At 44.7% G+C, this 14,541-nt stretch overlaps 1 protein-coding gene and 1 long non-coding RNA gene across 14 annotated transcripts in view; one reads left to right on the top strand and one right to left on the bottom strand.

Moving 5' to 3' along the window:
* The window catches only part of ATP7B (ATPase copper transporting beta), a 43,361-nt gene extending 40,578 nt beyond the window's left edge, over window positions 1–2,783 (top strand). For all 13 annotated transcript variants that reach the window (XM_040705520.2, XM_040705504.2, XM_040705510.2 and 10 more), the window contains one exon: window positions 612–2,783. In XM_040705520.2, the coding sequence (XP_040561454.1) occupies window positions 612–876 (265 nt within the window). In that variant the 3' untranslated portion in view covers window positions 877–2,783. The remainder of the gene's footprint in view (window positions 1–611) is intronic.
* On the bottom strand, window positions 1,619–8,130 carry LOC107051691. Its single transcript, XR_005862095.1, has 3 exons — window positions 7,829–8,130; window positions 4,180–4,357; window positions 1,619–3,956 (listed from the first exon to the last, which is right to left on the bottom strand). It is a non-coding gene; the product is annotated as an uncharacterized LOC107051691 (long non-coding RNA).
* Between the last annotated feature and the right edge of the window lie 6,411 nt (window positions 8,131–14,541).

Below are 14,541 nucleotides of genomic sequence, written 5' to 3'. Positions count from 1 at the left end.
ATGTTCTCATTATATTTTCCCAAAGTTTGAAAAACTTCTGCATGCAAAGAGATACCTTTATTCTTCAATTCTTTTCATCTAGCATTGATAATACTAAACACTAAATACTAGACACTACTGGGGTTAGATACTGAGGAACATCTCAAACGTATTTGGCTTCAGTCCCATGGAAGCCATATTAAAGTACACTCTGTGGGACAGTTTTCTTTTCTGAACGTTCACTTCATCCAAAAACACAATAATATATATATATGTGAAGAAGATCATGCACACTTGTAATTGTTGAACTTTTGCTGACTTAGAATACGTGAAATTAGAAGTCTTTTTTTTCCATCATAAAATCCATTCCCCTGCAGTTGTCTGCTATGAATGCTTTCATAATTCAGTAAATGCTTTTTTTTCTTCTTCTTCTTATTAGAACTTAATTTGAGAGTGCCTCTCTTTTACTATTTGAACTGCATTCAGGCCACGTGACCAGTGCTTTAAGCCATTAATATTGTTTCTAAACTGCAGGTAGCAATCAGATTATCAAAAGTTTCCAATTTATCTTAATGCTGAAGTCACTTCCCCACAATGACTTCCTGATACAAACTGTCTTTTCTCTTTCTCAGTTATAAGAAGCCAGACACAGAAAGTTATGAAGCTCAAGCTCAAGGTCACATGAAGCCCCTCACTCCTTCCCAAATCAGTGTTCATATTGGAATGGATGACAGGAGGAGGGATTCATTCAGATCGGCTCCTTGGGATCAAATTAGTCAAGTGTCTCTCTCTTCCTTGACTTCAGACAAGCTGCCGAGACATAATGGGTTTTTTGAGGAGGAAGGGGACAAGTGGTCACTGCTGATGAATGGAGGAGATGAAGAACAGTACATCTGAAGTGTTGTGTTCTCAGTACAGCAGGGAACACTCCACCTCACCAGTGACAACAGGGACTGAGTCATGTCATCAAGAGCTTCAGGGTTTTAAGTGGAATTATTCCTTTGGCTCACAAAACAATTACAGTTCTGTTTCTTGTTGTATGGACTGTGGATTTTTTCAGGTCAACAGTTACTCCTAGTCACTGAAAGAATCTGTGACTCTACTGTGCTCATTTGCACGTAGCAATTAGTGAAATAATGTAAAATAGTAATTTTCAGAGTCTAACAGAGTTTCTGTCTTTTGGACTGTTTGCTGGGCACCAAATTTCATACTTCACACTCTTTCTAAGTTTATTCTTTCAAGAGCACATGAAGCAAAAAACATGCTCATAGCCTCCAAACACTCTGCCCATCTGAAAATATCCACTGCAATAAGGAGCTCTGTGGTTGGAACGCACAGAATCCTAACTAGTCATGTCATTGTGGGAGCACTTTATACTTAGGATTCATGTGCATCTTCTTGGACCAAAAAAGCTTCAGTGTTTCACTGACTATATCTGTCTGAAACGTCTCTTTCAAATACTTTCACTTTCTTTGAACTATCAAACTCTTTTGATGCACATTTTCACATCTGAACTTGTTCTGTGATTCCCACTGCTCTCTTAGGCTTTCTCTTTTGCTCCATATGAGCTCTTTTTTCTTCCCTTTCTCCACACAATACATCTTATGACTTATTACTATGTTTACAGATATTCCTGTTTGGGACAAATTCCTTTAAGTCATTGGGAATTTTCCATTCTTAAGGAAACCCACAAAGGCAGAGCAATTAGTGGTCTGAGTTAGTACATAATTTTCCTGTGGATATCTTGCACGATCCCTTAAAGTCCTGGATAGTTGACAGTTGGCAGTCTCTTCCCTCTGACCAAGTGAAGAATTTCTGTCAGTGTGAATGAAGCTGACAGTTACCATGGAGTGACTGAAAGCAGAACTATGTCTACAGATGGTGTTACTGCAGCGTGGCTGGATGGAGTGAGTTCATTGCATAAATCAGCATACAACCAGCTTACTGGTTGCTTAAAGTGCAGCCATGAGGTTAAAAGGGAATGGTTGAAAAGTGGCCTTAAAGTGTGGGATTTCTACTTGCCACACGGTAAGAAACTCTTCCTGATGACAGAAGGGTATGAAGATTTGTAATAGCTTGAATTTTAAGGTAAATGGATTTCCATGTTTTCAATTGGTTTCACGTTCCTTCTTTGCTCTAGTTTAATAAGAAACCAAGGTGCTGAACAACTCGCCTTTCACTTCAATGTCTTTACCAAAGCTGGCAGTAGCTTTATTACTCTGAGTGTTGAATTCAGCCCTTAACACCATCTAGAGTCGGGACAATAGGGAGCAACTGCTGAAGTGCACTGAACCTGGACCTCTGGTGCTGTACTGCTGAACTGTGGGACTCTGAAATAAGCAGACCAGAATTTTATGTTCTGATTTGAGAGGTGAAAGAACGGGAATTACTGTACTAAGCAATATGAGATAACGTTCACTGACTCGAATATAGAATTGTTTCAAACAGGGGTTCAAGTCCTGCTCCTCCTAATTTTTTTGTTGTTGTTTTTACAAGACAGGAAAGGGACTGTGCCTAAAGCACCACACAGATCTTCCTGTTCTCTCTTCCTCTTAATATTACATTTGAGCTGTCACGAGAATACATCAACAGCGTTGTCTAAAATACAATTACTCATGTTTTAAAACTGTAAAATCTCCTTATACACGCAGAGATGACTTTCACAGCACACTCACTGCTCAGACATGCCATAAATGCCTTTACATGGCCTTTAGGGGAAGTTGGTTTACTGTTTCACTATTTTATGTTTTCTTACCAGAGCTTACAGTAAAAAATATGGTGTTTTTTTAAACAAACAAGCAAAACTTGTGTGTCTTGGCTTTTTATTTTTTGAAAGGTACAGAAAAGAATACCAAACAACCACATATAAGCAGCAATTGATGGATTGTAGGACGCATATGCAAAATGTCATTGCCAACGAGCAGTTTAGTTTGTATGGCATGCTGTGCATGTCTCTGATCTTGACTTAGCATGCTTGGCTCTGACAAAAATAAAACCAAGATATCCAGTCTGTCAATCTGTTCTGGTGGATCACATCTTTGTGTTGTTGGAAGTTGCAAGAACTTTTCTGATAGATTTCAGCAGAACTAAGAATTACTTGATTCTATTGTTGACTTGATCTCTGCTTTTTGAAACTTTGGACCAGTCTGCGGGTGAGATGAGTCTTCTGCTTATTAACACAAGTATGAAAAATAGCTCATGTTCAAGATCACAGCATGCATAGGAGTCCAAACCATCTTGAGATATTGGACAAAGGAATTAGAGGTCAGCTGGGCAGAAAAATGTCAGGTAGGTGGTTTGTGTTTGTTTGGTGACGTGTTCTAACAACACTGTGGTGCTGCACAATGGGACAGATACATGGTGGTGTATAAACATTGTCATCTACGTGATGTAAAATAACCGTTCAGCTCTGGTGAGGCATCAGCTGAAGTAGCAGGTCTGGTTTTGTACTACGCTTGTTAGGAAATGTAAGCGGTTCAGGAAGCAGCAATGAGATTGAAGTGAAATCAATAAAACATCAGGACGTAAGTATCTGAGAATGAGAAGTGTAAGGAGATAAGAGTTTCAGTAGGTTTCCCAACAGCGTACTTAAAGGAACTACAAGTCTTCAAATACAAAGAGAACAATTGAGTCCTTTCATCTTTTCAGTGTCTTATGTCTACGCTGGATAGAAGAAGAATTAAGAGACTTATTGATTCGAGGAAGATTTAGACCAGTCACTGAGGAGGAACTAGCAGGAAGAGATTTTCAAGGCAGGTCCTTGGGCTGTGTGTGGCAATTGGGCACGTACCTGTTGGAAATGCTTCAGGCAGAGGTGAGTCCTGTCATGGGACAGGTGGCTGCCTTGGACAACCTCTTGACATTCTCTCCAACCCCGCTGTCTCTTATTTCTACGACAGTGACGTGGGTTGGCATGTTACCTGAGCAGAGGACTCTAAACTGAGCACACTGTGCTGCTTCCGAGAGGGGCCAAAAGTCTGGAAGAAAGATTAGCCTTAAGTTTACTTAATACATTCAAATTAACTGGAAAAAATGTTCCTATTTAGTAACTGTATTTGCACAATGTCTTAAAATGTAAACTCCTCTGAAACATGCATGAAAGGGTATGAAGAAGTTAGACTATGTACATATACTCAAGAAAAACACATGTAAGTCCTGACTCTATGATGATGTGCTCTTGTTAAACCTGAGCTGACTTACCAGAGGGACGTATGAGATGGAGCACTGTATCCACATTTCTGTGTGACATAATCATGAGCTTTCCTTCTCTCTGGCAGAGCAACCTGTCTGTAGAGCCCCGGTACAGCAGGGTGCTGGCCTGAAACCAATGTTCTGTGGGACTGGAGCCAGAAACAGGATCAGGGTTGCAGGAAGAACCCTGAAAAGAAAGGCTCTTCTTTCAGGTAATCATTAAGGTTGGAAAACGCCTCTAAGATCATCTAGTCCAACCATCAAATCAGTTTTGGTCTTAGGTGTACAAATGCCTCAAGTTCCCTCAGCATGGCTTGGGTGCTGCAGATCTGAGACTAAATATTGACATATTGGATGATATATATAGGAATGCCCCAGCCATACTGGAGGGGTGACATTGTTTTCTTTAAAACTCTATCACTGTCTGGGTATTAGTTTATTTTTCCTGGGAAAAATATAGTGTATATATTCACACACACATATATATATGTATTAGTGAACAAAGAAGACATCTAATGGATAACATCTATCTAATGGATAAAATCTACCTAATGGGTCTTATGAGATCGAATGAATCTTATCCATTCCTGTATGAGGAAGTCTGAGAGACCTGGGACTGTTTAGCCTGGAGAAGAGAAGGCTGAGAGAGGATCTCATCACTGTTTGTAAACATCTAAAGTGAGAGGAATCAAGTCAGTGGGGTGGACTCCTTTTGGTGGTGAGCAGCAATAAAACAAGGGGTAATGGGCAGAAACGAGAACACAGGAAGTTCCACAATAACACAAGGAGGAACTTCTTTACCGTCAGAATGACAGAGCACTGGAACTGCCCATTTCAGGCTGCCCAGAGAGGTTGTGGAGTCTCCTTCTCAGGAGATATTCAAGATCCATCTGGACACCTACCTGTGCAACCTGCTGTAGAAAACCTGCTTTAACAGGCCTTGACTTGATGATCTCTAGAAGTCCCTTCCAACCCCTATAATTCTGTTTGATTTCCATGTGATTTTTAGTGCAACAGATCTGGAGCCATGTTTGTGCAAAGTTTTTCAACTATTTTCTTACTCACGCAATAGTTTTGCCATAAAATTTTTGGTGCCCTAAGATCATGGAGAACAAATGATTGCATTTGATGATCAGAAGGCTGGAGTATCTCCCCTATGAAGACAATCTGAAGGAGCTGAGTTTGTTCAGCCTGGAGAAGAAAAGGCTGTAGGGAGACCTCATTGCAGCTTTCTAACATTTAAAGGGAAATTATAAACAGGAGAAAAATCAACTTTTTACAGTGATAGGAATGGTTTTAAACTAAAGGAGTGAAGCTTTAGATTAGATGTCAGAGGGAAGTTTTGCACAGAGAGGGCGGTGAGGCCCTGGCAGCGGTTGCCCAGAGAAGCTGTGGATGCCCATCCCTGGAGGTGTTCAAGGCCAGGTTGGTTGGGGCTCTGGACAGCCTAATCCAGTGCCTGATATAGTAGTTGACAACCCTGTCCACGGCAAGGGGTTAGAACTAGATGATCTCTGAGGGCCTTTCCAAACCAAGCCATTCTATGAGTTGTTTAATTTCTTCCTCCCTTCCCATTTTCCAAGCAAACAAACAGCTTGCTTTCTCTGCAGGCTGATTAAAATGGGTTTTTGACTAGACAGCCTTACGGGGATTGTATTTTCTCTGAATGGACTTGTGTGTGAAGAACACAGATGAGTCACTGGTGAAATAATCCAATGGGTGGAGGATGATGAATCGGCTAACACTGAAATGTCGTGTTTCATTCCTCTGCTAAGATACCAGCAGCGAGTTGTGCTGGTTTTCAGTGGGAAATCATTTGAGAGCCACAACAAGTGAAGAAGTGGTGAAGGGCAGAGCATCTTGCCCAGAGCATTGCTGTCCAAAGAAGCTGTGGGTGCCCCATCCCTGGAGGCACTCAAGGCAGGTTGAATGGGGCCCTGGGTGGCACTGTCCATGCAGGGGGTTGGAACTGGATGATCTTTGAGGTCCCTTCCAACCCAAGCCATTCTATGACTCTGTTCTGATTCTTGCTGTCCTGCTTGCATGTGAGTCCTGGATAGGCACAAACATAGGAGGAGAGAGATGGATTCTTCCCCTTGTCTCGAGTTAGAATCATTGAGGCTTTGCAGACCCATCCACAGTCTCTCTGTGCATCACTTTGACTTTTGTCAGCTCTTTATGCATAAAAGGGTGATTTCTAATGGTTCCCCAGGTGCTGCACAGGAAGGGGAAGGGATTTCCCATGAGGATATGTTTGTTGCTTTCACCACTCGGGCATTCAGCTCTGCTGGCACATGTGTGATAGTTAGTGCTGTGTTTCAGCTGTTCATTAGTGGTTACTGTTGGTGATTGCTGCAGCCAGGAGCCAGGTGGCTGCAAGGGCTGGTGGACCACGAGATGTCACTGCAGGCTCAGCCCCAGCCACAGAATCCCCTTCATTTGCAAAGCATCTGAAAATCTAGCAGTCAATGCTCATTAGCACCAAGGGGGGGAAAGTGAAAAAGGGGCAGTTTAAGCCAAAGGATAGAGTGTGCCTAAAATTTGGGTTTGACTTGACATTATCTAGCTGGGCAACAGAAGATTTCAGGCCAGTGTTGATTTGTTTGGAGCTCTGAATTGCTACCTTGTTTGTATTATCTGACAGCTAAGTGATTCCTGAGCTCCTCGCTTGCTGTCTGCTAAGATTAGTGTTAGCTTTCTTTTCTGTTTTCCTTTGACAAGCTGAGATCTCACAAGATAAACAGTTCTGCAGGAAAGCCGAGCATCGTGCAGCTGAGCTGTGTGCTCAGCACCAACCCATACCTTCAGGTGGGATTTAGACTCCCCAGGTACCGGGGATGCATGGGATGTGCCAGCAGTTTGGGCCAGCTGTGTGATCCCTGCATGGGATCGTTGGCACAGCCACATGTGCATGCTGCCAGCCACAGCATGCCTCCAGCACTACCCCTGCGTGGGCAACAGCTGCTTTTCTGGACCCCTGCTAGCCCAGGGGCTGCAAAATTATCTGGTTGCTGTGAAAAGGCAGCAAACCCCTTGGCTTTCCTACAGGACCCGGCAGCAGACCATCATGCATCAGCAAGGGGATGGACGTGTGGCACCTGCATCTGTATGCAGCACTTGTCACAGCGGTGCTGCTGTCCCCTGTGAGGGTTAATGTTATTTTCAGACACCTCTGCATTGCAGCTGAAAATCAGAGAGGCTGGGAGCAACCTGCTGAACAGGAAACGGCTCATTAAGTACATACTGTCACTGATTCATAAGAGAGTGTGAAGACAATATAATTACTATAATTATGGCAGATACTTGCTGCAGAGTTGCCATTTGTGTCGGGAATTTTATCCTCTCTGTATGGCAGGAGGATTAAAAGAAGCAACCTATAGAGCTGCCAATATGTTCGTGCCACAAAGGACTTACTCAGAAGCTGTTGTCTGATTGTTCTGCTTACAGAAAGTGGAGCTCCATGAGCTGTCGGCATCCCAGGGGCAGAGCAGAGGCAGATTTTGGCTGTGAAGTTGACCCAGCCAATGCCATGCAGGACAAGGTGGCATTGAGAAGGTCCAGAGCAGCAGCATGTGTGCTGGAGGGGAACCACAAGCCGTGAGGGATAGGGCAAAAGTGCCCGCTTCATAAATACACATGAACAAACAAAACAGCTCACCAGCAGACAAGTAAGTGGTCTCTGATCCAGGCAAGCATGATTGTTTCTCCAATTTCTTCCCTCTCTCCATCCTCACCAGCTCTTCTAGTTGTTTTCAGCAGCGTTCTTGAATGAATAAGTCAGAATAAAGACACACGGGAAAACCCAGCAATAAGAAACCTGAAGAGTCGTGGATGGAGCAGATTAAAAGTTCTGCCCAAGTGCGTGCATGACACACTGTGCTTACCCGTCTGCACTAATGACAGTGCTTCCTCTGAATGCTTTTCTTCAGCTTCCTTATTAATTAAAACACGCCTTTTAGAAATGGCAGTCGGTGTAATGAGAAGGACAGCCCCTGTTATTAATGCTGAACTCATTCAATCTCTTATGCACGCTTGGTGCTGTGAATGGCCACAGTGTTTTGGCAATGCATGCATCAGCTTCAGGGGGGAAAAAAAGCACTTTTAACACCTGAGAGCCAGCAAAGCAGAGACAGGAATGGCAAACCACAGTGACTGCTGTGTTCTTATCCTCTGATTCATGGCTCAGACTGCACTGGAACATGGAGCATGTTGTGATCCCGGAGCTGTTCCAGCTCATGGCACCACGGCTTGCACCCCAAGAGAGCACTAAAGCAGTAAGTGGGTGCAAGCACATGTGCCCCAAGGGCTGCCTCAGCTGCAGCAGCTGCTATCATATTTTGTTTCGAGAGAACATTAGTCTATTTTTTTTAATTTTCTTGGTTTCTATTGATCCCAGTGTTCCCATTTACAGAATTCAGTGCTTCAGTGACCATGGTTTCTCCTCTGCGAAGGCCCTCCTGTTGCCTTAGAAAATTATCATCCCGTTTACTTAATTAGGCTGACTCCAAGCTTTAGGCATCGGCCTGCCAAGATGATGCACACAGGTGAGTGAAATTGGCCGCTTCTCTGCCATCCTCCCCTGCAGGCTTAGCTGGGGAGCTTTGTGCAAGGCAATGCAAGAGGAGGCACGCAGCTCGAGCGCTGGGTCAGGAGGAATGAGCCTAAGTCACCGGTGTCTCACATCTCCTCTCTTGCTTTACTGATGGAGAGTAACATGCAGGTAAACTTCAGAAGTCACATGCAGTAAATTTCATACATTCTTATCTTGCCCAAACCTATGCACATTCACAAGGCGTCTTTCTGGAAATATCAGACCTGTAAATCCCAGATGCAGAGATAAGAGCAGGAGCATAGGAATGAGCCTTAAACTGCCTAGTTTGAGTAATTGTAATGATTTCATTCTGGCTAATAGCAGCGAGGAGTCAAGGGGAGTGAAGGCAGCTCCTTGTTTCTCAGTGACCTAATAGTGACTGTCAGCCTGCTTTTTATTGGGAGTAATTACATTTTCCTTTCCTGATCTTTACAGCTCTTGTCTATTTGCCCTCAGCAAGCTTGCCTGCCTTGCCCTCTTCTGTGCTCTGAAACCCAGAAATTCCACACAGATGGTATTTTTTAAGAAGGTGTTTCTAATAGCAATGATTTGGAAGGGAATGCTGAGCCTTCTTGAAATATGGAGGAGACATTGACGAGACCACTGTGTTTTCTGTTTGCGTGTGAATGACAGATGCTATTCACATCAAACAGAGGATGCATAAAGTCATGGTGATTGTAAAGACGTGGTGGGCATATTTCTGCACTGCAAAACTCAGGAACACGGCCTGCCAGGTAGTTCATCCCCAAGTGCTGGAGGAGCTGTGCCCTTTGGTTGTTCATCATCAATAGGACTGAAAGCCTCTTGGAAAAAAAAGAGAGTCAATGACCTCTATAGCATCACGTCAAACTTCCAGACTGCTGATCATCACAGTGTCAGTCCTTCATTTTAGAGAAGTTTCTCTTTTACAGTACTAGCGCGGGGTTCTGGTGGCAGCATTTGGAGAAGGAATGGTGAGCTCAAGTGTGAAAAGTGAATGCAAAAGGCTGTGGAAAGATGTATCCACCTGGTTTTACTGAAGAAAACAATACAGCTCTCCAAGTGCTGGTGAAGCCCTTTCGTTGCTTTCTGCGTGGTTCAGCTCCTGCTTCCCTCTGATTTCGTTAGTGTTTGGCCGAATCCCAATTCCTTTTGAAGATGATTAATTGCAGAACAGCTTATCCTTATTAGTGGTACTCAGACCCAACTGAATTTACCAGAGAAGTAATTACCAGGGTCTTGGTGATGGGTTTCCTATTGAAAACGCTTGGGTTGACTGCAGGAGGAGCTGGGAACCAGGGTTTCCCATGGCTTTGGACAGCTGGGAAACACATTTCAGCCACAAAAGCACTCAGGGACCTCTAGCCCTCGCATCCACATCCAATGTCCTGTCCCCACCATCACTGGCCCTGTGCCGAGGATCACGTGGCACCGTGATGGGATCACACGTTTACCAAAGCCACTCTTGTCACCGTATGGGAACACAATGTTTCTCCCTGCCTCTAGAAGCTGAGAATTGGAAGTGGTCATGAACATCAACAAATATTGTCCAGATTTTCTTCAGGTCACTTTGTTGCTAAGGGGGTTTGACACTGCCATGATGAGCACTGCAAGAATTCAGAATGCACCAGCATGAATTGTAGAATCATATACTACTTTGGGTTGGAGGGGACCTTTAAGATCATCATCCAATCCTCCTGCTATAGGCAGGGACACCTCCCTCTAGACCAGGTTGCTCAAAGCTCCATCCAGCCTGGCCTTGAATGCTTCCGGGGAGGGGGCATCCACAGCCTCTCTGGGCAACCTGTTCCAGTGTCTCACTACCCTCACAATAAAGAATTTCTTTCTGATATCTAGTCTAGATCTACCCTCTTCTGCTTTAAAGCCATTTCCCCTCGTGCTTTTGAAGGAGAAGCATTTTTATGGGTAACCACACACTTTACTTTAGGAAGTATTTACACAGCTGTGACCTTTTTGAACGATCAGCTCCCCTGGTGTTTGGGAGCAGTGTCATCTTCAAATGGCATGGCTAGACCTAGAGGTTGCCTGCTTGAGGGCCCTGCCCACCCGTGATCTTCTCCCCCTCTCCCTCTACCTCTTAAGTTCTTTACAAGGAGAGTGGTGAGGTGCTGGAACGGGCTGCCCAGAGAGGCTGTGGATGCCCCGTCCCTGGAGGTGTTCAAGGCCACATTGGATGGGGCCCTGGGCAACCTGGTCTAGTAAATGGGGAGGTTGGTGGCCCTGCTAGCAGGGGGGTTGGAGATTCATGATCCTTGAGTTCCCTTCCAACCCAGGCCATTCTGTGATTCTGTGATTCTGTGTGATTCTGTGATACCTGGAGTATCCCACCCCCCTATGCCCCTGTCTCACCCCAGCTCCTCTCCTTGTCCCGGCCACTCCCAGCCCTCACTGCTTACCACCTCCCTTCCTCTTCTACAGATCCACTGCTGAAAAAGAGACATAAATCCAAAAACATCACTGGTGCCTCATGTGCAAACACTTTAACATTAAGCTGACACAGTCCTGTTGTTCAGCAAGAGTAATTACCTGACTCTGCCTTCTGCATTGCTAAATCACAGCAAACTGATTAAAGCTGCATGCTAGCGTCTGCTATGACTCTCAAATGAGAAGAAATAGCAGCACGTCCTGGACCTGATTCAACAGGGACAACATATTATTGTTGAGAATAGTGCAAGCCCTTTCCAAAAGTCGCAGGGCACGTTTCCCTCATATCAGTAAAACTTCCTTGACCAAAAGGGGTGGGACCATCCTGTGAGCAGCCCTTACAGAGACCTGAAACCTTCCTGTAATACTTATCGGCCTTTCAGTGTTAAAAGGGAATTTATAAACATGAGGGAAAACAACTTTTGACACAGGTAGACAGTGATGGGTGAAGGGAGAATGGTTTTAAACTAAAGGAGGAAAGATTTAGAGTAGACACCAGGGGGATGTTCTTCACAGAGGGAGTGGTGAGGTGCTGGAACAGGCTGCTCAGAGAGGCTGTGGATGCCCTGTCCCTGGAGGTGTTTAAGGCCAGGTTGGATGGGGCCCTGGGCAATCTTATCTAGTACTTGGTCTAGCAGCTGGCAGCCCTGCCTGTGACAGGGGTATTGGAACTTGATGATCCTTGAGGCCCTTCCAAACCAAGCCATTCTATGGTTCTTCGAGTCTATGAAACTTTGACTCTGCTGGAAATAAATAAATAAATAAATAACTATCCACATGAAGAATTGTCAAGACACTTCAAAATGACTGCAGACGCCTACAGCTCACTAAAAATATGCACCAATGGCATTATGCACTGCACCAGCTATCGTCTCTGCACTTGAGGTTGTGAACTGACAACTTCCTCACAAACCGAGGTGTCCAGACCCAGTGTATAAAATACAAATTATTTTAGCAACTAACATTGCATGCATTTGTCGCTGTTGTTTGCTGTTTGGCAGAAAACAGGCACATTATGACTGTCCAGAGCTGCCATCTGTTGGGATGGTCCTGGACACAGCCTCTCTTTCCAACCAGCTCTCCTGCCTGGTTTATTTTCGTTTTCACTGTATTTCTCAAAGCATTAGGCTATATATGGTATGATAACCACAAGACAAGAGACAAAGCACTACAGAGAATGCAGGAGGGGGTCTCTGGGTACTCCTGCGGCCTGCTGGGCCTGTGAGGGTGGCAGTGACCCGGCCTGCCTCTGTAGCTGAGCTGTGCAAAGTGACTTAGGAGAGAGACTGGCACTGTTGCTGGCAATAGGACCCAGGAGATGGGTAGAATGTTCCTCAGGTGTTCTATGGGCACAGATAGGTGCAGGGACACGAGGCCATGCACCAGGAGCTGCTCCCTCCAGCCTTGAGCCCACAAGGTCGAAGAAGCCCACAGTGGTCTCCTGAGCAGTGTCAAAAATGTGATCCAATCTCATGCAAATGCCATGTCTAGAATCAGTTTCTATGGAAAAGAAGGATATGTTCTAATTAATGCTCCAAACATGAGACTAAGGAAATGGAATGTGTTTGCCTATGATACACTGTAGATTCCCATTTGATAACTGTGTGGCTCTGGGCAGCCTGGTCTGGTGGTTGGTGACCCTGCACATAGCAGAGGGGTTGAAACTCGATGATCACTGTGGTCCTTTTCAACCCAGGCCATTCTATGATTCTACGATTCTATGATTCTGTGAACTGTGGGCTAGCATTGTGGGCAAAAGTAGAAGTAATGGAGCTGTAAGATGCATGGTATAGATCAGTGACACAGATTAGGATGCCCCGTTGTCATCGTGCTCTTTCAATGATGCCATCTGCCCCATTTGCAGGCTAATGTCACAGAAGTGGAGATTTGGGAAGGATTATAATTTCCCAGATTTGCCACAGAATCCTCTTTCAACTTTAATCTCTCTCAATCCATCAGATTACACCAATTCCTTCTCCCCATCCTGCTCCTACCAGGCCCACACGTGTCTGGGTGGGAGGGGTGCTTTGGGCTGTATCCAGCCTGTTAATTGGGTCTGTCTCCATCCATCCCTGACCACATCAGCTCCTGGGAAGGTGTCACTCCTCAGCTGAGCTGTGTCAAGTCGTGCAATGTTTCTCCATCTCTTAATTATTTTACAGCATTAATCACTTTCCCTCAGGCTGCTCTTTGGTCTGCCCTTTTAAAGTAAATATAGCTGTATGTTGTACAGATGCAAACCTGAGTGTCTCATGGAAGAAAATGCTCTGTGTCTTGCTATGATGCAAGTCTGGTGCAGATCACTTGAAAAATGAAGCGTGTAAATGACAGGTACAAATCAGCCAGGAGGTGTACAGCTTTCTCTGTGGGGTGACTGTGTGTTTGGGCTACGGTGAAATTGCTATGGAACCTGTAAGGAAAGCAGCTTCTTCATGAGTCAGCACAGACACAGCATGCTCACAAATTGGTGCTTGCTGTGATCCCAGCAAGGCTTGACTTTTGGTCTCACTTGCTTAGCCTACAGTAAGGCAGTCAGGGCACAAGTCTGCAGGTCCATCTTTTAAGGAAACAGGATGAAAAAAACACATACATGAAATGGAAATCTACTAGCGGGATAAGCAGCTAAATAACAGCTTTTCAACCCAACTTCTATTTCAGTGTTCTCATTTTTTTTTTGTGAGAAGAGCCCTGAAAATGCAGTATTCACATGAACAGTAATAATAACAGTAATTCTAATGGAAAATTGCCCAGGCAAAAATGCTCAGAATGGTGTGCTGTGGGATAGGAAAATTGTGATGCTGTGATGCTGTAACTCAGATTTGGAGATGGAGAGCTATTTGTTCACATGGACCAAGGAAATGCTATCCTCAATTAATTTTTGGCAAGCTGTCCTGGGATCTGCTGAGGAATGAGGTATTAATGAAGGTGAGGTCACAAGAGGCTGTCGTGGTCCCGCACTGAGGTCACCCACTCCCCCAGCATCACCACTGTGCTGTGGTCCATCACTGTGCACGGCTCCTGCTGGCAGCAGCTGAAGCAACATTTCAAAGGCAGTTCAGTGAGGTGTCCCCCAGGGGTCAATATTAGTGCTCATCCTGTTTAATATCTTTATTGATGATATCTTTATGGATGAGATACACCTGGATGAGTGAACCCTCAGTAAGTCTGCAGATGACACCAAGTTGGGAGGAAGTGTTGATCTGCCTGGGAGTAGGAAGACCCTACAGAGGGATCTGGACAGGCTGGATCGCTGGGCTGAGGTCAATGAGGTAAAGTTCAACAAGACCAAATGCCGGGTCGTGCACTTTGGCCACAACAACCCCAGGCAATACTACAGGCTTGGGGCAGAGTGGTTG

Source organism: Gallus gallus, chromosome 1, assembly GCF_016699485.2.
Source record: "Gallus gallus isolate bGalGal1 chromosome 1, bGalGal1.mat.broiler.GRCg7b, whole genome shotgun sequence".
Classification (NCBI taxonomy): domain Eukaryota; kingdom Metazoa; phylum Chordata; class Aves; order Galliformes; family Phasianidae; genus Gallus; species Gallus gallus.
Note: the sequence above shows the minus strand (reverse complement) of the source record. Positions and strands in the feature narration are given on the sequence as shown.